Source organism: Manis pentadactyla, chromosome 7, assembly GCF_030020395.1.
Source record: "Manis pentadactyla isolate mManPen7 chromosome 7, mManPen7.hap1, whole genome shotgun sequence".
Classification (NCBI taxonomy): Eukaryota; Metazoa; Chordata; class Mammalia; order Pholidota; family Manidae; genus Manis; species Manis pentadactyla.
Window position 1 is genome coordinate 71,341,682 of NC_080025.1, and position 16,887 is coordinate 71,358,568.

General features: G+C 32.0%; 2 protein-coding genes across 6 annotated transcripts in view; one reads left to right on the plus strand and one right to left on the minus strand.

Moving 5' to 3' along the window:
• The window catches only part of ABCB1 (ATP binding cassette subfamily B member 1), a 223,087-nt gene that overhangs the window by 187,944 nt on the left and 18,256 nt on the right, over positions 1-16,887 (minus strand). The window lies entirely within an intron of this gene.
• RUNDC3B (RUN domain containing 3B) overlaps positions 1-16,887 on the plus strand; it is a 158,341-nt gene that overhangs the window by 32,346 nt on the left and 109,108 nt on the right. For 2 of the 5 annotated variants that reach the window (XM_036911846.2, XM_036911848.2), the window contains exons 3-4: positions 11,610-11,660; positions 16,668-16,801. In XM_036911846.2, coding sequence (XP_036767741.2) covers positions 11,610-11,660; positions 16,668-16,801 — 185 coding nt within the window. Of the gene's footprint in view, positions 1-11,609; positions 11,737-16,667; positions 16,802-16,887 lie in introns of those variants that run through there. The other 3 variants (XM_036911847.2, XM_036911849.2, XM_057504471.1) reach the window with 2 other exon arrangements.

The window sequence follows — 16,887 nt, forward strand, 5'->3', positions numbered from 1 at the left end:
AAGAAGAACAACCCCACATGAACAATCTAATAAACTCAAATAAATGGAACTAGAAAAAGAAAAACAAATGAGGCCCAAAGTCAGTAGAAGGAGAGACATAATAAAGATTAGAACAGAAATAAATAAAACCAAGAAGAATAAAACATTAGAAAGAATCAATGAAATCAGGAGCAGGTTCTTCAAAAATAAACAAAATAGATAAACCCCTAGCCAGACTTATCAAGAAAAAAAGAGAGTCTACATACATAAACAGAATCAGAAATGAGAAAGGAAAAATCACTAGGGACACCACAGAAATACAAAGAATTAGAGAGAATACTATGAAAAATTATATGCCAACAAAGTGGACAACCTACAATAAATGGACAACTTTCTAGAAAAATACAACCTTCCAAGGCTGAACCAGGAAGGAGAAAATCTGAACAGATCAATTACCAGGAATGAAATTGAATTAGTAATCAAAAAATTACATAAGAACAAAACTCCTGGACCAGATGGCTTCACCACTGAATTTTATCAAACATTTAGTGAACACCTAATACCCATCCTCCTTAAAGTTTTCCAAAAAGTAGAAGAGGAGGGAATACTTCCAAACTGACTCTATGAGGCCAGCATCACTCTAATACCAAAACCAGGCAAAGGCACCACAAAAAAAGAAAATTACAGACCAATATCCCTGATGAACATATATGCAAAACTATTCAACAAAATATTAGCAGCCAAATTCAAAAATACATCATGATCAAGTGTAATTTATTCCAGGGATTCAAGGATGGTACAGTATGAAAATCCATCAGCATCATCCACCACATCAACAAAAAGAATAAAAACCACACGATCATCTCCATAGATGCTGAAAAAGCATTTGACAAAATTCAACATCCATTCATGATAAAAACTCTCAACAAAATGGGTATAGAGGGCAAATACCTCCACATAATAAAGGCCATATATGACAAACCTCAGCCAACATCATACTCAACAGCGAGAAGCTGAAAGGTTTTCCATTAATATCAGGAAGAAGACAAGGATGTCCCCTCTCCCTAGTTTTATTCAACATAGTTTTGGAAGTCCTAGCCAAAGCAATCAAACAACACAAAGAAATAAAAGGCATTCAGATTGGTAAGGAAGAAGTTAAAATTGTCACTGTTTGCAGATGTCATGATTTTGTACATAAAAAAACCCTGAAGAATCCACTCCAAAACTGCTAGACCTAGTATCTGAATTCAGCAAAGTTGCAGGATACAAAATTAATACACAGAAATCTGTTGCATTCCTATACTCTAACAATGAATTAGCAGAAAGAGAAATCAGGAAAACAATTCCATTAACAATTGCATCAAAAAAGAATAAAATACCTAGAAATAAATCTAAACAAGGAAGTGAAAGACCTATACCCTGTGAACTACAAGACACTCATGAGAAGAATTTTAAAAGATACTAATAAATGGAATACATCTCATACTCATGGGTAGGAAAAATTAATATTCTCAAATTGGCCATTCTGCCTAAAGCAATCTACAAATTCAATGCAATCCCTATCAAAATACCAGCAGCATTCTTCAATGAACTAGACTAAATAGTTCTAAACTTCATATGAAACCACCAAAGACCCTGAATAGCCAAAGCAATCCAGAGAAGGAAGAATAAAGCTTGAGGGATTATGTTTCCTGACTTCTAGGTCTACTACAAGACAATTTGGTACTGGCACAAGAACAGACCCATAGACCAGTGGAACAGAGTAGAGAGTCCAGATATTAAGCCAAGCATATATGGACAATATATGATAAAGGAGTCATGTATATACAATGGGAAGTGACAGCCTCTTCAATAACTGGTATTGGCAAACCTGGACAGCTACATGTAAGAGAATGAAACTGGATATTATCTAACCCCATACACAAAAGTGAACTCAAAATGGATCAAAGACCTGAATGCATGTCATGAAACCATAGTCTTAGAAGCAGACATAGTCAAAAATCTCTTAAATATAAATATAAGCAACTTTTTCCTGAATGCATCTCCTCAGGAAATGTGAGGAGGGAAAGAAAAGCAAAAATGAACAAATGGGACTACATCACACTAAAAAGTTTTTGTACAGCAAAGGACACCATCAGCAGAACAAAAAGGCATGCTACAGTATGGGATAATATATATTTGTAAACAACATATCCGACAAGGGGTTAACATCCAAATATATAAAGAACTCACACACCTCAACACCCAAAAAGCAAATAACCCAATTAAAAAATGGATGGAGGATATGAACAGACAGTTCTCCAAAGAAGAAATTCAGATGGCCAACAGGCACATGAAAAGATGCTCCACATCTCTATCAGGGAAATGCAAATTAAAACCACAATGAGATACCACCTCACACCAGTTAGGGTGGCCAACAACCAAAAGACTAGGAACAACATGCTGGCGTGGATGCAGAGAAAGTGGAACCCTCCCACACTGCTGGTAGGAATGTAAATTAATTCGACCATTGTGGAAAGCAATATGGAGGTTCTTCAAAAAACTAAAAATAGAAATACCATTTGACCCGGGAATTCCACCTCTAGGAATTTACCCAAAGAAAACAAATTCTGGGATTCAAAAAGACATATGCATCCCTATGGTTATTGCAGTGTTATTTACAATAGCCAAGAATTGGAAACAACCTAAGTGTCCATCAGAAGATGAATGGATAAAGAAGAGGTGATACATGTGCACAATGCAATACTATTCAGCTGTAAGAAGAAAACAAATCCTACCATTTGGAACAAAATGGATGGAGGTAGAAGGTGTTATGCTCAGTGAAATAAGCCAGGTAGAGAAAGACAAGTACCAAATGATTTCCCTCATTTGTGGAGTATAATGACAAAGGAAAACTGAAAGAACAAAACAGCAACAGACTCACAGATCCCAAGAAGGGACTTGCGGTTACCAAAGGAGAGGGCTTGGGGAGGGTGGTGGAGGTGGGGGAGGGAAGGGGATTGAGGAGTATTATGATTAGTACACATTATGTGTAGGGGTCACCGGGGAGACAGTGTAGCAGAGAGAAGACAAGTAGTGACTCTGGCATCTTACTACACTGATGGACAGTGACTTCAATTGGGTTTGGGAGAGAGGACTTGATAATATGGGTGAAAGTAGTAACCACATTGTTTTTTCATATGTAGCCTTCATAAGAGTGTATGTCAATGAAAACTTAATAAAAATATATATATATATTTTTTTTTAACTCCTCCAAATTGTTTCCCATTAAAATATATAAAATAGAAAGTACCCCAGTTTTTCATTATAATACTTAAAATTCCCACTACTGAATCCTCAATTACTTTAGGAAGTTGAGTAGTTTGTCATAGAGCATAGGAAATAGAAGCTCAAAGGAACATTCCTTTACCATCACCCTTCCACACTTATCTTGGCTAGATGTGACTTACTTTTCTTCTGCTTGGAAATAAATCCTGGTATGAATTCCCTATTTTTCTGCAGTGGATGCCTTAAATTTGATACTTCACATAAACCTTCCTCTTTTTTCGTTTTCCACTTTTCCTTTTTTCTCCTAATCTTTTCCATACATAAAATAACCCTATTCTCTCTATCCCATTCATTCTCTTATGTAGTAATCCATCCTAGGCTTTTGCTGGGGCCTTAATATAAAAAGATTAACAAAGCATGCTTTCACACAAAACTCAGTCTTTGAGGGCAGGAAGAGACTACATTGACAAATAATTATGTATAGTAATGTCACTGAGTTATAATGAAAGTATTAACAAGCATGAAGTAGCACAAGAGAGTAATCTGTTCTGCTTGCACATTTTAGGAAAGGATGTATACGAGGAAAGAGGCATATAAGTACCTCAAATGAAAAATTAAGTTTTAATTCTTTAACATGTCATCTGAAACTTTGGTTATGGACTAGTAGACCAGACAGTTTAAGAAAAATGTGAAATTTAGTAGTAAAGTGGTCAAAAACAATCTTGTAAAACTTCAGCTAATATGGGGGTGTAATACAGTAGTGAATTTAATAAATGTTATATGGAAAATAACTAATTAAAATGAAAAAGCTTCTATCAGAGAGGACTACAGACTATCAGTAATAAACCACTTATTAAAGAAAAAATATGAAGTATAATGAGACTACAAGTTTCCTATTAATTTAATTATTCTTACTAACCTTGGGCTTGCTGAGTCAATTCAGAGTTTGCCTTGTTTCTGAACACTGTTTTCCAGTTATACCTACCTAGATTGAATCCTTTCCTTGTTTTTAAATTGTTGTACTCTACCCTCTTTGGTCTTTTGATTTTTCTTGACTGTACCAGTCACGTTCCTGCCATAGTGCACTATTGAGCTATTGTACTGGCTGTTCCCTCTGTACAGAAAATGCTTTTCCTAGACACTTGAATGGTTCATTCCCCCATCTGCTTAAAAAGTGCTCATTGAGGCGTCAACCCTTCCACCATTTAAAAATTATAGTTCATCTCCTCTCCTTTCATCCCCAACACGCTTGACCTCTTTTTTGTGTTCTTTTCTTACATTATTTTCTAACATATTATATGATTTACTTACTATGGTTATTATTTATTGCCTTTCTTTACCTTCACTAAAATGTAAGGTTCACGAGGGCAAAGATCTTTGTTTTGTTCTCTGATACATCCCACATCTCTTGAGCAGTGTCTGGGATATGGCAGGCACTCTAGTAGGCATTCAGTGAATATTTGTTGGAAAATAGAATCCTTGATACAGAAGTGATTATCTCTGGGGTTTTTTCCTAATAACGTCTGGATTTAGACTCTTAGAACAAATTGGAATGATGTGAATTGACATTTGAGAATTTCTCCAAAATTCATTTGAACTGTTATGATACCTAAGCATTGCTCAGGAATACTGGCTTGAACCTCAAAGCTCTTCCTGACTTAGATGGTAAATAGTTACCTCCCCATGAGGCCACCTTTTGAAGCACAGTATAAACACTGTTAGAAACAATGGATAAGATAAACCTGTCCATTTGGCTTTTGAATTTTCTTTGTTCATTTTTGAAGGTTTTCCAACTTTTGAGTCTTGGTTTGCACACAAAATGAGACTGAAATTGTTTCTGTAGTAACATATGAACACAACTCATTCAATAAAAACCCATATACTTGAGCCAAAACATGATTCAGGAGATAAGAAAGTAGCCCTGAAGGTTACCAGAGTTTGATTTTTAGACAATGGACAAGGCCACTCTCAGAAACATCCTTTTAAGTTGTGTACTTGAACTTTAGGAAAGCTTCAGCAGATTTTGCATCTCAGAAAATCATAATATTCAAATAATTCTTTAAACATACAGGGTTATATAGTCCATCGTAAATTTGGTTCAGTGTCTTAAATTGCATAGGGAATGAAATTAATATCTATATAATATACTAAATTTAAGGTTTGGTAGTAAATAAGTAACTGTAAATTCTAAAAACAGAAAGTCTTAGTCTCTAAAGGTAGTATGGTGAAAAAGATTAGTAACTAGGAAAATTTAAGTATCACTCAAATTTCCATGTTCTTTATGTATCTTTTTCAATTAAAGTTGTAATTCTATACTTTATTTACTCTTAAGCTTGTAGATGTCATCATTTTTCTGATGCTTTCTAAAATGTCTCTTTAAGATTTTACCCTGTAACAGTCATATAGACTACTTGACTTTGTTTGCATTCCTGTTAATGGTCTACTATGTTTAAAAAAAAAGGGGGGTGGGGAGGAAAGAAAGAAAACAAAAAAGCTCTATCATTATTCCTTTAACTTCTTCCTGTGTATTTACTTTTGTCCTCTTAGGCCACCAATCATTTTTTACCTTGTGTCTTCCCCTACTCTTACAAAAGCAACAGGAGTTTCAAATATAAAAGTAGACATTATTAGTAAAAACTTCCAGAAATCCCAAATGTAATTGCTGCTGGCAACTTTGTATATCTATCACATATATTGTGTATGTATATGCATTTCAACTTTGTATATCTATCAGTCACACAGTCACACATATTATATATGTATATGCATATATGTATATATTATATTTTCTCTGTTATGATCTATATGTCTTTAGTATATTGTAGACATCTTTTCATGGCCATGCTATATTTTCTATTCAATTTTTTTTTTTAGTATTTTAAAACTTGAGACTAAATTCACATAAGATCAAATTCACTTTTTTAACCATTTTTATGTGTAAAATTGTTTTTTAGTATATTTATGTTGTGCAAATATCACTACTATCTAGTTCCAGAACACTTTTGTCACCTTAAAAAGAAATTCTATACCCATTTAGTAGTCACTTCTTTTTTCACCTATGTGACAGCCGCTAATTTACTTTTGTTTCTTATAGATTTACTTATTCTGGACATTTCATGTTAATGAAATTATAAAATAAGTGGCCTTCTATGTTTGGCTTCTTAGCATCATGTTTTTAGGATTCATCCATATTGCAGCATATCGTAGTATCAGTATTTCATTTCCTTTTAAGGCTGAATAATATTCCATGAAATGGGTATACCATATTTTGTGTATCCACTAATCATTTTATGGATATTTAGATGATTTCTACTTTTTTTCTCTTATTTATAAATAATGCTGCTGTGAACATTCATGTACAAGTTTTTGAACATATATATGTTCTCTACCATTTCACTTTTAACAAGTACATAATATCCCATTGTATGAATGAATCATAATTAATTTCTTATTTAGTATTTCTCAAGTTTTCCTCTTCTTAAAGATATTGTTATATATCACTGAACACTGATCTTCATGTTTTCTAATCTCTTTAAAACTATTTCCTATTAATAATAGCTAATAATTCTTAGATTGTAATTACTGATATGAAAGTATACACATTTTGATGTATGCACTATTATGTTAATATATGTTGCTATGTTGTCTACCAGAAAGGTTATATGAATAATAATTTTTGTAATTATTTTTCTCATATCCTCCCTGTACTATTATTATTTTAAATTGTTGATTTGATAGGGGAAAACATCTCTACCTTCTATTAATATGAAATATATATAATAATTTTAATTTGTACTAGTTTGCAAATGAGCTGAATGTATTTTCATGTTAATTAATTTTCTCCAATTTTCTGATTATGACCTTTGCCTATTTTGTGAAATGAGTTTTCTTAATTACCCTAGAATAGAAGGAACTATTTACAACATGTAGAATTAGTTTTATATAGCTCATTTTGATCAATAATGACCTTCTTTACCCCTTGATAGTTGTCTTCTTAGGTGATTAGTATTGGTAGTTTGTTATTTCATTTTATACTTATCATTTTTCATTTGAGAGTTTATCTCTGTTTTGAAACATCTAAAATAATTTATGTCTTAGTTTTTATGTTTTATATAGTTTTGCATGTCTGAAATTCTAAAACACACAATCCCCACATACTTGGTTGCTTCCTTCTGTTTGGAGTTATATCATTGTAATACTCTTAATTACTGTATTTGCTGTGGGCATTTCTGGGTGAAGAGCAAGAAAAATGTCTCAAGTATTTGTACTTATTAGGCAACAAGGACAAAATGATCTTTATGGTTTACAACCAAACCAGAATTTTCAAGGAGTTATTTTAACACCCAAATTTATTTACTAATTTACAGAATGAGAGATTTATTAATGGTTTTGAACTGTTATTTTTGAATAATTTTTTGAGTTTATTTTACAAAAACTTCACTTTCAAAACCCCTTCAAATTAAAGGATTCTAAATTTAGATTGGCTTCTGAGGGAGAGTATTGCATAGAACAAAATATGAAAAGACTTAAATAGTATCTACTATTGATAAAATTTTTGCCTAAGATATTCTTGAATGTCTTTTTTTAGTATATGAGTGAGTTAAAGAAATTGATGATTTTACTAGGTAACCCAAATTACTGGATTTAGCAGAACTTGATAGTCTCTGATAGAGACAATGCTTGTGTTTTCCATTATTTGTAGTCCTTCGGTTTTCTGCCAGAAAAATAATGGCACATGTCCAGCTTGACCTTCTGATTTTTGCAAATTAGCATAGAGCAACTTAGAGTACTTGTGATTATCATCATAATTTGTTTATTTTCAGTAATGGAAAGTTGATATTGTTAAATTTTTTTACATAAATTCAACAATTTTGATCACATCTAATGCTTAAATTTGCTCATTTAAAGTAAGTAAATATTTCTAATTTTATAGAACAGGGAAATGATAGTTCATTTTTAGTTTAAATTCTAGTTAATAATTGCCAACTTAAAAAGAGGGCATCATAATAATTTCAATTCCTGTATTTTTCTGATTTTCTTATTTCAAGGAGTTGCTCATTCATAATTTGATATTTTTATTTTGTTAACATTGTTCCTACACATCTTTCCTTTCAGTCACTATGATTTTTAAAATGTAGACCATTTGCACATTTTTGGTACTCAGCTTTTAAAAACTGTTGAATCAATTAATACTGTTGTTTCTAATGTACATACCATCTACTCATAAATAGCATTTTAAAGCAGTCTTTTAAAAGTTTAAGATGTCATATGTAATAGTACATGTTAATTTCAGAACCTTAAGAAATAAAAAATGATCACATGGAAAAGAAGATAATATTGTTTCATTTTTAGCTGAATTGCAGTGCATATTGTAATAGTACATATTGCCTCACTGAATGATTTTTCTCTTATATGTAAATACATGGTTGAAGCATCAAAATTTCAAATAAGAACTTGCATTTAATATTATCAGTGACAGAGTCTTATCTATTCTTGTATTCTATGTGGTGTTGCCAACTTAAAAAGAAAACTTGTAAAAATTCTGAATTATTATCTGATCATTTAGAGTCAGTTTTGTTATTTGCCTTACAAATGGCAACCAATTTACAGATCAATACGTCTGGGGTTTTTTTTAGAGTCCATTTAAATATAAAGTCATCTACGTGTAACTTTAGTAGGAAAATATATATATACACACTGAAAGAGAGAAAAATAGAATAAATAATAGTAAAGGCAAAATGTTACCTTGTATATAGTTAACATTTGTCAAATTATAACTATGAAAATGTAGCTCAGTCATCAAAGAAATTGAAATGAATAGAAAGCTAAAGTTGGAGCAAGAACTAACATGAAAAAAATGAAAGAATAAATATCATATTTATGAATTAGAATTATATTATCTTATCCCCAAGGCAAATTCATTTATTTAAAGCAGTAATCAGTAATCTTTTCTGTATCAGGGCCAGTTTCCACATTAATAAAAATATAATGTTGCATTTATTCTCAGTTATTTTTTTTTCATAGTTATATACTTTTTGGGTCAGAAAATACTGTATCTTTAGTATGAATAAGCATTCTTTTATTGCAATATCCATCTCTGAGTAGATTGTTTTTTGGCTGAAGTTTCAGAAATTAACCAAATAACACCCTAATACAATTATATATGATATGATTATAATGGTGCATTTGAATGAGTCTTGGTCTTGAACAAAACACTTTCTGTTTATTCAGTTTATTTGGTCTTGTCTCAAGTGTTTTTTAAGTTACTGGTAAAGTGCTGTTTCATTTTCTCTTAACATTCTATTTTATAACAAAAAGTTTTATTTCAATTGCAAATGAGAGCCTTTTCTACAAACACAACTTCTTGGACCACTTAGAAATAATGTGAGCTTTGTCATTCACTTACTTATTTTTTGGTACCAACTATGCTAAGAATTTAAACTTTATATGAAAAATATTTACCCCAGTCCCACTACATGTTTATTACCCTTTTTCTTTCTTGTTTCTGAGGCTGTTGGTGAGAACTCCTAACCAGCAAGGAAAACCAACTGACCTACCCTCCATCTGTCAGATACTGTCTCTTGAGTAGAGAAGCAGAGCATGAGGCTACAGAGAACAGAGATGTGCTGGATCTAGGCAAGCTGTCTCTGGGCCTGTCCTTTCCCTTCTGTAAAATGAGAGAGGTGTTAAAATTTAATTAAAATACTTTGGAATCTAGTGCGTTTTCATTTGGTCTGGATGCTTCTAATTGTTTATAACTGATCTAGAGTGAGAGAAGTCATGATTAAAGCAATTAATGCCTACAGATAAATGAAAATGTTTTAAGTTCAAAAATTTTTATATGATGTTTCACAGCCAGAATAAAAATAATACATGTGATAAGGACATAAAGCTAACATACTAATAGCATAAAAAGAAACCCTAATCTACACATTGATTTTTATAATAGATTTAGTAATTGTTTCCCACTTTATGCCAGGGATTGGTAAGTCATGACATAAATCTGGTCTTGATATATCTTATTTGATACATTTTTTGAAGTAAAATTCCTTTAAGATTTTCACAGAAATTGTTTTTACTTTAATAACTTTTTGATGATGAAAATGACTACAAATAAAATATCTAATTGTTTTCAGGGTAGAGATAAGTAAATTGGTATTCTTAATATTTGCAATGAAAAGCATTCTATTCTGATTTATGTTTCAGTGCTGAGGAATTTTCATTTTTGCTTGTTGTAGCTCTAGCAAGCATCTTATTTTCTGACACGGGCTACAGCTAGGGTACCAAATTATAGATCCTTTTGGATATGTGTTTCCAAATTTAATATTTAAAATATTACAATTGGAGATGGATAGAGAGAGAATGGTGGACAAATAGATGTAACCAATAGCATGAGCTGCATGTATCTCCTTCCTTTCCTTTTCATACAAATATCACTGGTTGGTTGGTTGGTTCTGTTTGGTTTCATAAAGGGAGTAAGAATTTGGAAAGGTATGGGACCGTGTCCTAGTTGAGGTTTCAGAATTTGCTTATGAGAAAAGAAAAGATCATTTGTTAGGAAAGTGATTTTAGAAATTTGTCTTTGGAGTTTTCCTGTATAATTATACTAGGAATTTCTAAACAACGTAGCAAGAATTTATAGTGCTTTTCCGGATGGTGATTGTTAAACAATAATTGGAAGCTGCAGAAAATAAAACAGTATTTACGTAAAATAGGCATTTAGTCAATGTTTGTTAAACAGAAGGACATTTTACTTGATATCTAAGTGCTTCATCATAATTCAGAAAAAAAAAACCCTCCAAACTTTGGCTCTTCCTAGGCCAAGTAAGAGAACTGTTCTTCAAAGCACATTTGTTTATAACTTTTAGAAAAGTTAACAGCAAAAAAATATATTTAATTTTAAACTTAAAAGCTTTATAAGCCATATAGTTTAAACAAGTAAATAATTTTCTTAACCATTCTCATATAAATTCTGAGGTGCAAAGCTAGCAAATTCTGAGGTCTAAAGCTTGCATAAAGAGTTGAGCTTTCGGTCATTTTGCATTGTCATCATCACTTTATTGTATTTGTGGAGTGACGACTTTAGGTGAAGGTAAACAGGAAACAACTGCTTCTCACTTATCTCTGAGGCTTGGAGACACTAGCCTCTTTAATACAACAGGCTGCAGGGGACCAGCTTGATTTATGTGCTTAGTATAGCTCCCGTTCATCTTAATTCAATTCATTTTATTTATTAGATAAAAGTCACGTCTACTGCGTCAAGATTATGTGCAGCCGTCTTACTTGGGCTGTTCAGTTTGCAGTTGTAAACTTGATGGCAGGTTTCTTAAATATCTGTGTGTTGTTGTTTATTTTTTTTAAAGAGATTTCCCAAAGTTGCAGATGGCTGGCTCATCTCCAAATACCTCTTCAAGGTACTATGCTGGTGATGCCTCCCGCCACTGAGCTGCGCGGGAGCATGGAATTGACTTACTGGGGAGGGCTGTATCAGTTAAGTGATCTTTTTTAGTACATTGCATGGGTTTTACAAAGCTTTCTGTTTTTATTTTTGTTAATCCAGAGGGCACAAGACTGCTAATGCTAATTTTTATATTAAAATCTTGTTGTACACAATATAATCTATTTACTCTCCTTCCTCTCCCATGTGATTCCCTCTTTTCTATTAAGTTTCATGGTTTTAATCACTATCTTATTAATCATACATATATGTAATTCAATTTATTGTTATAATTAATGGTACAAGAATTATTGGTTATTGTCCCAATTTTGTAAGTGCTGTGTGATAATATCTGTGTTATGTGCAAACTGGGGGTTAGGGAAGCAGTGTGAATTTTCCAGAGTTGCTCAGAAAAACACACACGAGCTGTATCAACAATAACTGCTTTGTCATTCTTGAACCATTAGTGGGAATATATTCCTTAGTGCCGTGTCTCTTAGGTAGAATATATGCCTTTATTCACAACTTTTTAGTTCCTACTGTAAGCAAAACACTGCTAGGCCCCTGTACTTATGACCTAGCCTTTTGTTAAATTTTAAATTAGAAATATATGCATTATCATCATTTTTAAAGATCATAGACAAAAGATAGAAAGTAGAAAATAAATGTCTTCTCCTTTCCTCAGTCCTTGTTCCTACAAGTAATCATTTTAAACAGTTTCTTTTGTTTCATGTTCCCTACGTATATGAAATAAATTACGCTTGCTTGATTTCTTCAGAACTGAACATTTATGCATAGCTCTCTGTATGGACTTCAGCCTTTGGTGCTCTAATTCAATCTGCCAGTATTCTAAGCGTGATGTTAAAAACACTGGTGGAAGAAAACAGAACCTTGTACTCTGCTTGGAAAGGTGATAAAATCACCAGCATAAAAAAGCTTATTAAGTCAAGTTCAATTTTCAGATTTTTGGTGAACCTGGTTATTTTAATTTTTTTTATTTTGGAAGATTAGGTATTAACTAATTTTTATGGTATAGATACATATTTTAGATACTTGTAATGAATTTCTTGCCACTGAGCAAGTCATTAATTTTCACTAGCAAAGGATAAAAATTACGTTTTATAGATTAGTAACTGATTCATAGTTGCTAAAGATTTACTTGAGGCATCCTATAAGTAACATACAGACCTAGCAGTATAAATACAATTGAGCATCTAATCTAGACTCCATAAGCTACAGCTTAAAATGTAATTGAAGTTGTTTTTAATGTGTTTAAATTTTTTTCTTTTTTTTGAACATGATATAAGATTTCATTTAGAAAATTAATCAAGGTCATAATTTTACCTTCAAAGCTAGGTGGTCTAAATAAATATGAATCTCTACTGATAATAGTACTTTTTTATTTTTAAAGGAAAAGATTCTGACCTCTTATAGGCAATGGGAATTGTCTCTCATAAAATTATAGTGGAAAATATTAAACTGACTTTCATAAATTAGTAGTATGAAATTTAGGATTTCATAAAATTTAGGGAATAAAGTTAAAAATTAAATATCTAAGTTTTAATATATTGACAACAATATATCCACAAACAACAAATTTCTTTTAAGTATCTGAAAACTTTTGCAGTGATGTCAGAGTGGTTTATTAAAATTTGATGGAACTATCTATCTTTTATTGATTTTCAAGGTAAATAGCTCCAAGGTGATAGCGTTTGATAGGTCATCTAGGTGAAGTGTTGTAACTAACTGAATTTCAGTTTGTGAGACAAGTTTTTTATTTGCTTCTTACATAGTTGAGCAGTAATCCAAAGACTGGAGAAAGGAAGTTACAAACAGATTCATTTATATTTTGTATTATCAGATGTGTCATTAGTCACTACTTAGTAAAAAACCACTTCAGAAAATTTAGTTCCTGTTCTTAGAAACCTACTGTGTGATGTGAATAGATGTCTAATTTAAATAAAACAGAAGAGTAATTTTAGAATAACAGTGGACCCTACAGACTATAAGGCTGTCTTTAGGTGCTACAAAGGCAGTTTGGTGGGAATGACATCACAGAGCTGATTAGTAACAGATCATCTTTTAGTTTAACAAACTTCTCATCACTTATTTCTGTGTCTGAAATGAATTAGAGTTGGATTGACAGGATGGAAATAAGTTTTGAAAGGTTAACTTTGTCATTGGTAAAAAGTTAACTACTAAGAACACATATAATTGAAAGCATAGTATATACCTATTCTAATGAAGAGCTTTAGAAAGAAAATTCTGTGACAGCATATATTTCTTCTCTAAAATAAAGTTTCTTCAGTTATAGACTAATTAGTTCCTTGCTATGTGATTTCTTTTGTGGTTATTTTTAAAGGAAGTCAGAATACCTTGGGAGTGATTATTTATTACTTCAGTAGTTACTTTTAAAGGCATGATCAGCTTGTAGTTTTGTTTTTTAATTTTCCAGTTAATAGTGGTTACAGACTAATAGTTCAAGTATATCGTTTGCTGGCAGTTAATCTGTGTAAGTAAAAGTGATGTCCAAATAATAACAAATAACAAATTGAACAATTCCATAATTTTTAATTAGATACCAAAATTATTAATTATGTAAATATAATTTTAGGATATAGAGACAGTTTACATGAGAATTTGGAGGTCCTAAGAAGGGCATCCACTTTTTTTAAATCAAAACAGATCCTTCTCAGTGTGAAAAATTCAGTGTCTTGAATTAAGAACATCACTGTGGAAATGATGCCTGTGGAAGAGGAGGAAAGGCAGAATCAAGCCAAGTCATCCTCACATCGTTTGCTGAGTAGATAAAAGCATTGTGAAGATACCACTGGTTTATTAAGGCCCTGAAAGCCATGATGATATGTCATTCTGTTAATCACTACGTTTCTCATTATTTGGGTAATGAGTATCTGGGAAATCTTGTCATTATCTCATGATATCTATAAAAGTCTTGTAGATACCATATCTTCTTAAAAGCAGGAGTCATAAGGATTTAGTGCCCATTGCTTCTCTGTTTAACCTAAGAGTAGATTTTTAGTTTCTGTATGTTTCCTCTCCTCCAAAATTGGGGCTTTGTTATATTCTTTTGGTTTTTTTCAATAGCTCTGTTTTAAAACTTCTCATAAATTACTTTCCTTAGCATGTCAGGTTTCATGAGAAGGTTTAAAATAAAGTCAAACAAACCATGTGATGTTCCTTTTCTTTAAAATCTCTGTCAGTGTATAGTGCCCCATTTTTTGAGGGAAGTCAGGGAGCTGTGCCTCTCATTTTTAAAGTATGGAATGATCCCAATTAATAGAAGCCAAGAAAAATTAGTTGAGACTAGAAATGCCTTGGGGTGGTAAATGTGGAATAGTTGATATCAGAAAAGTTTGGTTTAGGGAGTAAATTTTAAGGATTTTTCTAGATTTTAAGCAAATAGTGACAAAAACTTAATTTTGTATTTCATTCCCACTTTGTAGTGGAGAGGGTGCTTTGGTTTCTTAATTATTTGTATGACAATTATAATAACACTCATAATAACTGTTAACACCTGTACTAGGCTGTGTACTAATTGCTGCATATACATTATCTCATCTAATCCTTGCAACAGTATTATCAAGTAGGTACTACCATTATTGTCAATTTATAGCAGAAACCCAGACTTAGAGTGAAGTTCAGTCACTTGATCAAGATCATATAGCTAAAAAGTAATCTAATTCAGGTCCACCTGACTCAGAAACCGATATTCTTAGCCACTAGGCATCCTGCCTCATCTCCAAATGACTAACAAATTGGTGACATGAAAATTTCCCTAAAGACAAACTGTACTGTGATACTGTACTAAGAACTTTATTAACTCAGAGAGGGGGCAAAGGAAAGTCATGGGGAGAAATTGAGAGGAAGAAGGGAGATTGTAAATATTCCTATAGATTTCTACATTTAGGTAGTAAGATTTGATTTTTAAAGAAAGATGGAGTATAGATACTTGAATAAGGATTTGTAGATGCTTTTGTATTTTTATATATAAAGGTAATTATATTTGCCCAAAATATTTGATATTTGTATTATAGCATGCAAACATCCTAATTCCAAATTGTTAATTGAAACATTATTTTCATATGAAAAGACACTAGATTTAAAAAATTTTATATGCATTGCAGTTAAGATCTGTTTTTTGCCAATTTCCCAATTGATTTGTTTAACAAATACTGAATACCTGCTGTGAGTCAAGCATGGTGTCAAGTGTTGGAGATTGATTTAAAGACAAATAAGACACAATCCCTACCTTAGTGATCTTATCACCTAATATGTGAGATAATCAAGTAAACATAAGGTACACTCAAAAGAACATTTGCTTATGAACAGACACATACTTACCCAAATCTGAAAAATTAGAATGGTTAATGCCTGAAAGGCTTTTCATGGATAGTGACTAGAAGAGAGCAGATGAACTTATAGATGAGAATGGTTGGGTAGAAAATTATGAATGATCAGTGGGTGTAAGATTTTACTTGATCATATTTACTTATAGGATAGACTACACATTGTTTCATTCCTTTTATTTACCCTGTGAAGCGGAGGAAAAGGGTTATGTTATTTCTTCTTTTTAAAGAAGAGAAAGCTTTAGAATGTAACTGTTGACATTGAATTTAATGCTTAATTAGAACTACAGGGAGAGTTTTCTGTGTGCTAAGACTGCTTGAATAATAGGTTATTAAACTACAAGAAACTCTTTCCTGTTCTGTCCTTTTTTTTATTTCATTTGTTTGATTTTATTGTTGAGAAAACTTTGATCCAGGTCCATTAAATAAATTGTCTAAAGTAATACTGCTAGTTAGAGGTAGAACAGGAGGGGATTTAAAGCTTTTTGACAGAGATCAGTGCCCTTTCTACTATAGCACACTATGCTGCCTTTATTTTTCAGTATTTTATTGTTCTTATATTTTGAATTTGCTAGTCTAGTTTTCTTTTATTTTGTATTAAAATTTGTCTCCTGAAGGTCAAGTAACCTGGTTTGGTTATGAAAGTCCTCGTAGCTTCTGGGACTATATCAGAGTGGCTTGCCGGAAAGTTTCACAGAATTGTATCTGCAGCATTGAAAATATGGAAAATATCAGTTCCTCTAGAGCTAAGGTAAGACATGAATAATAATATGCAATGTATATAATCTAATCCTAAACTGTTTTGACCCAAGTAGAAGACTTTGAGCTTTTTGCTGT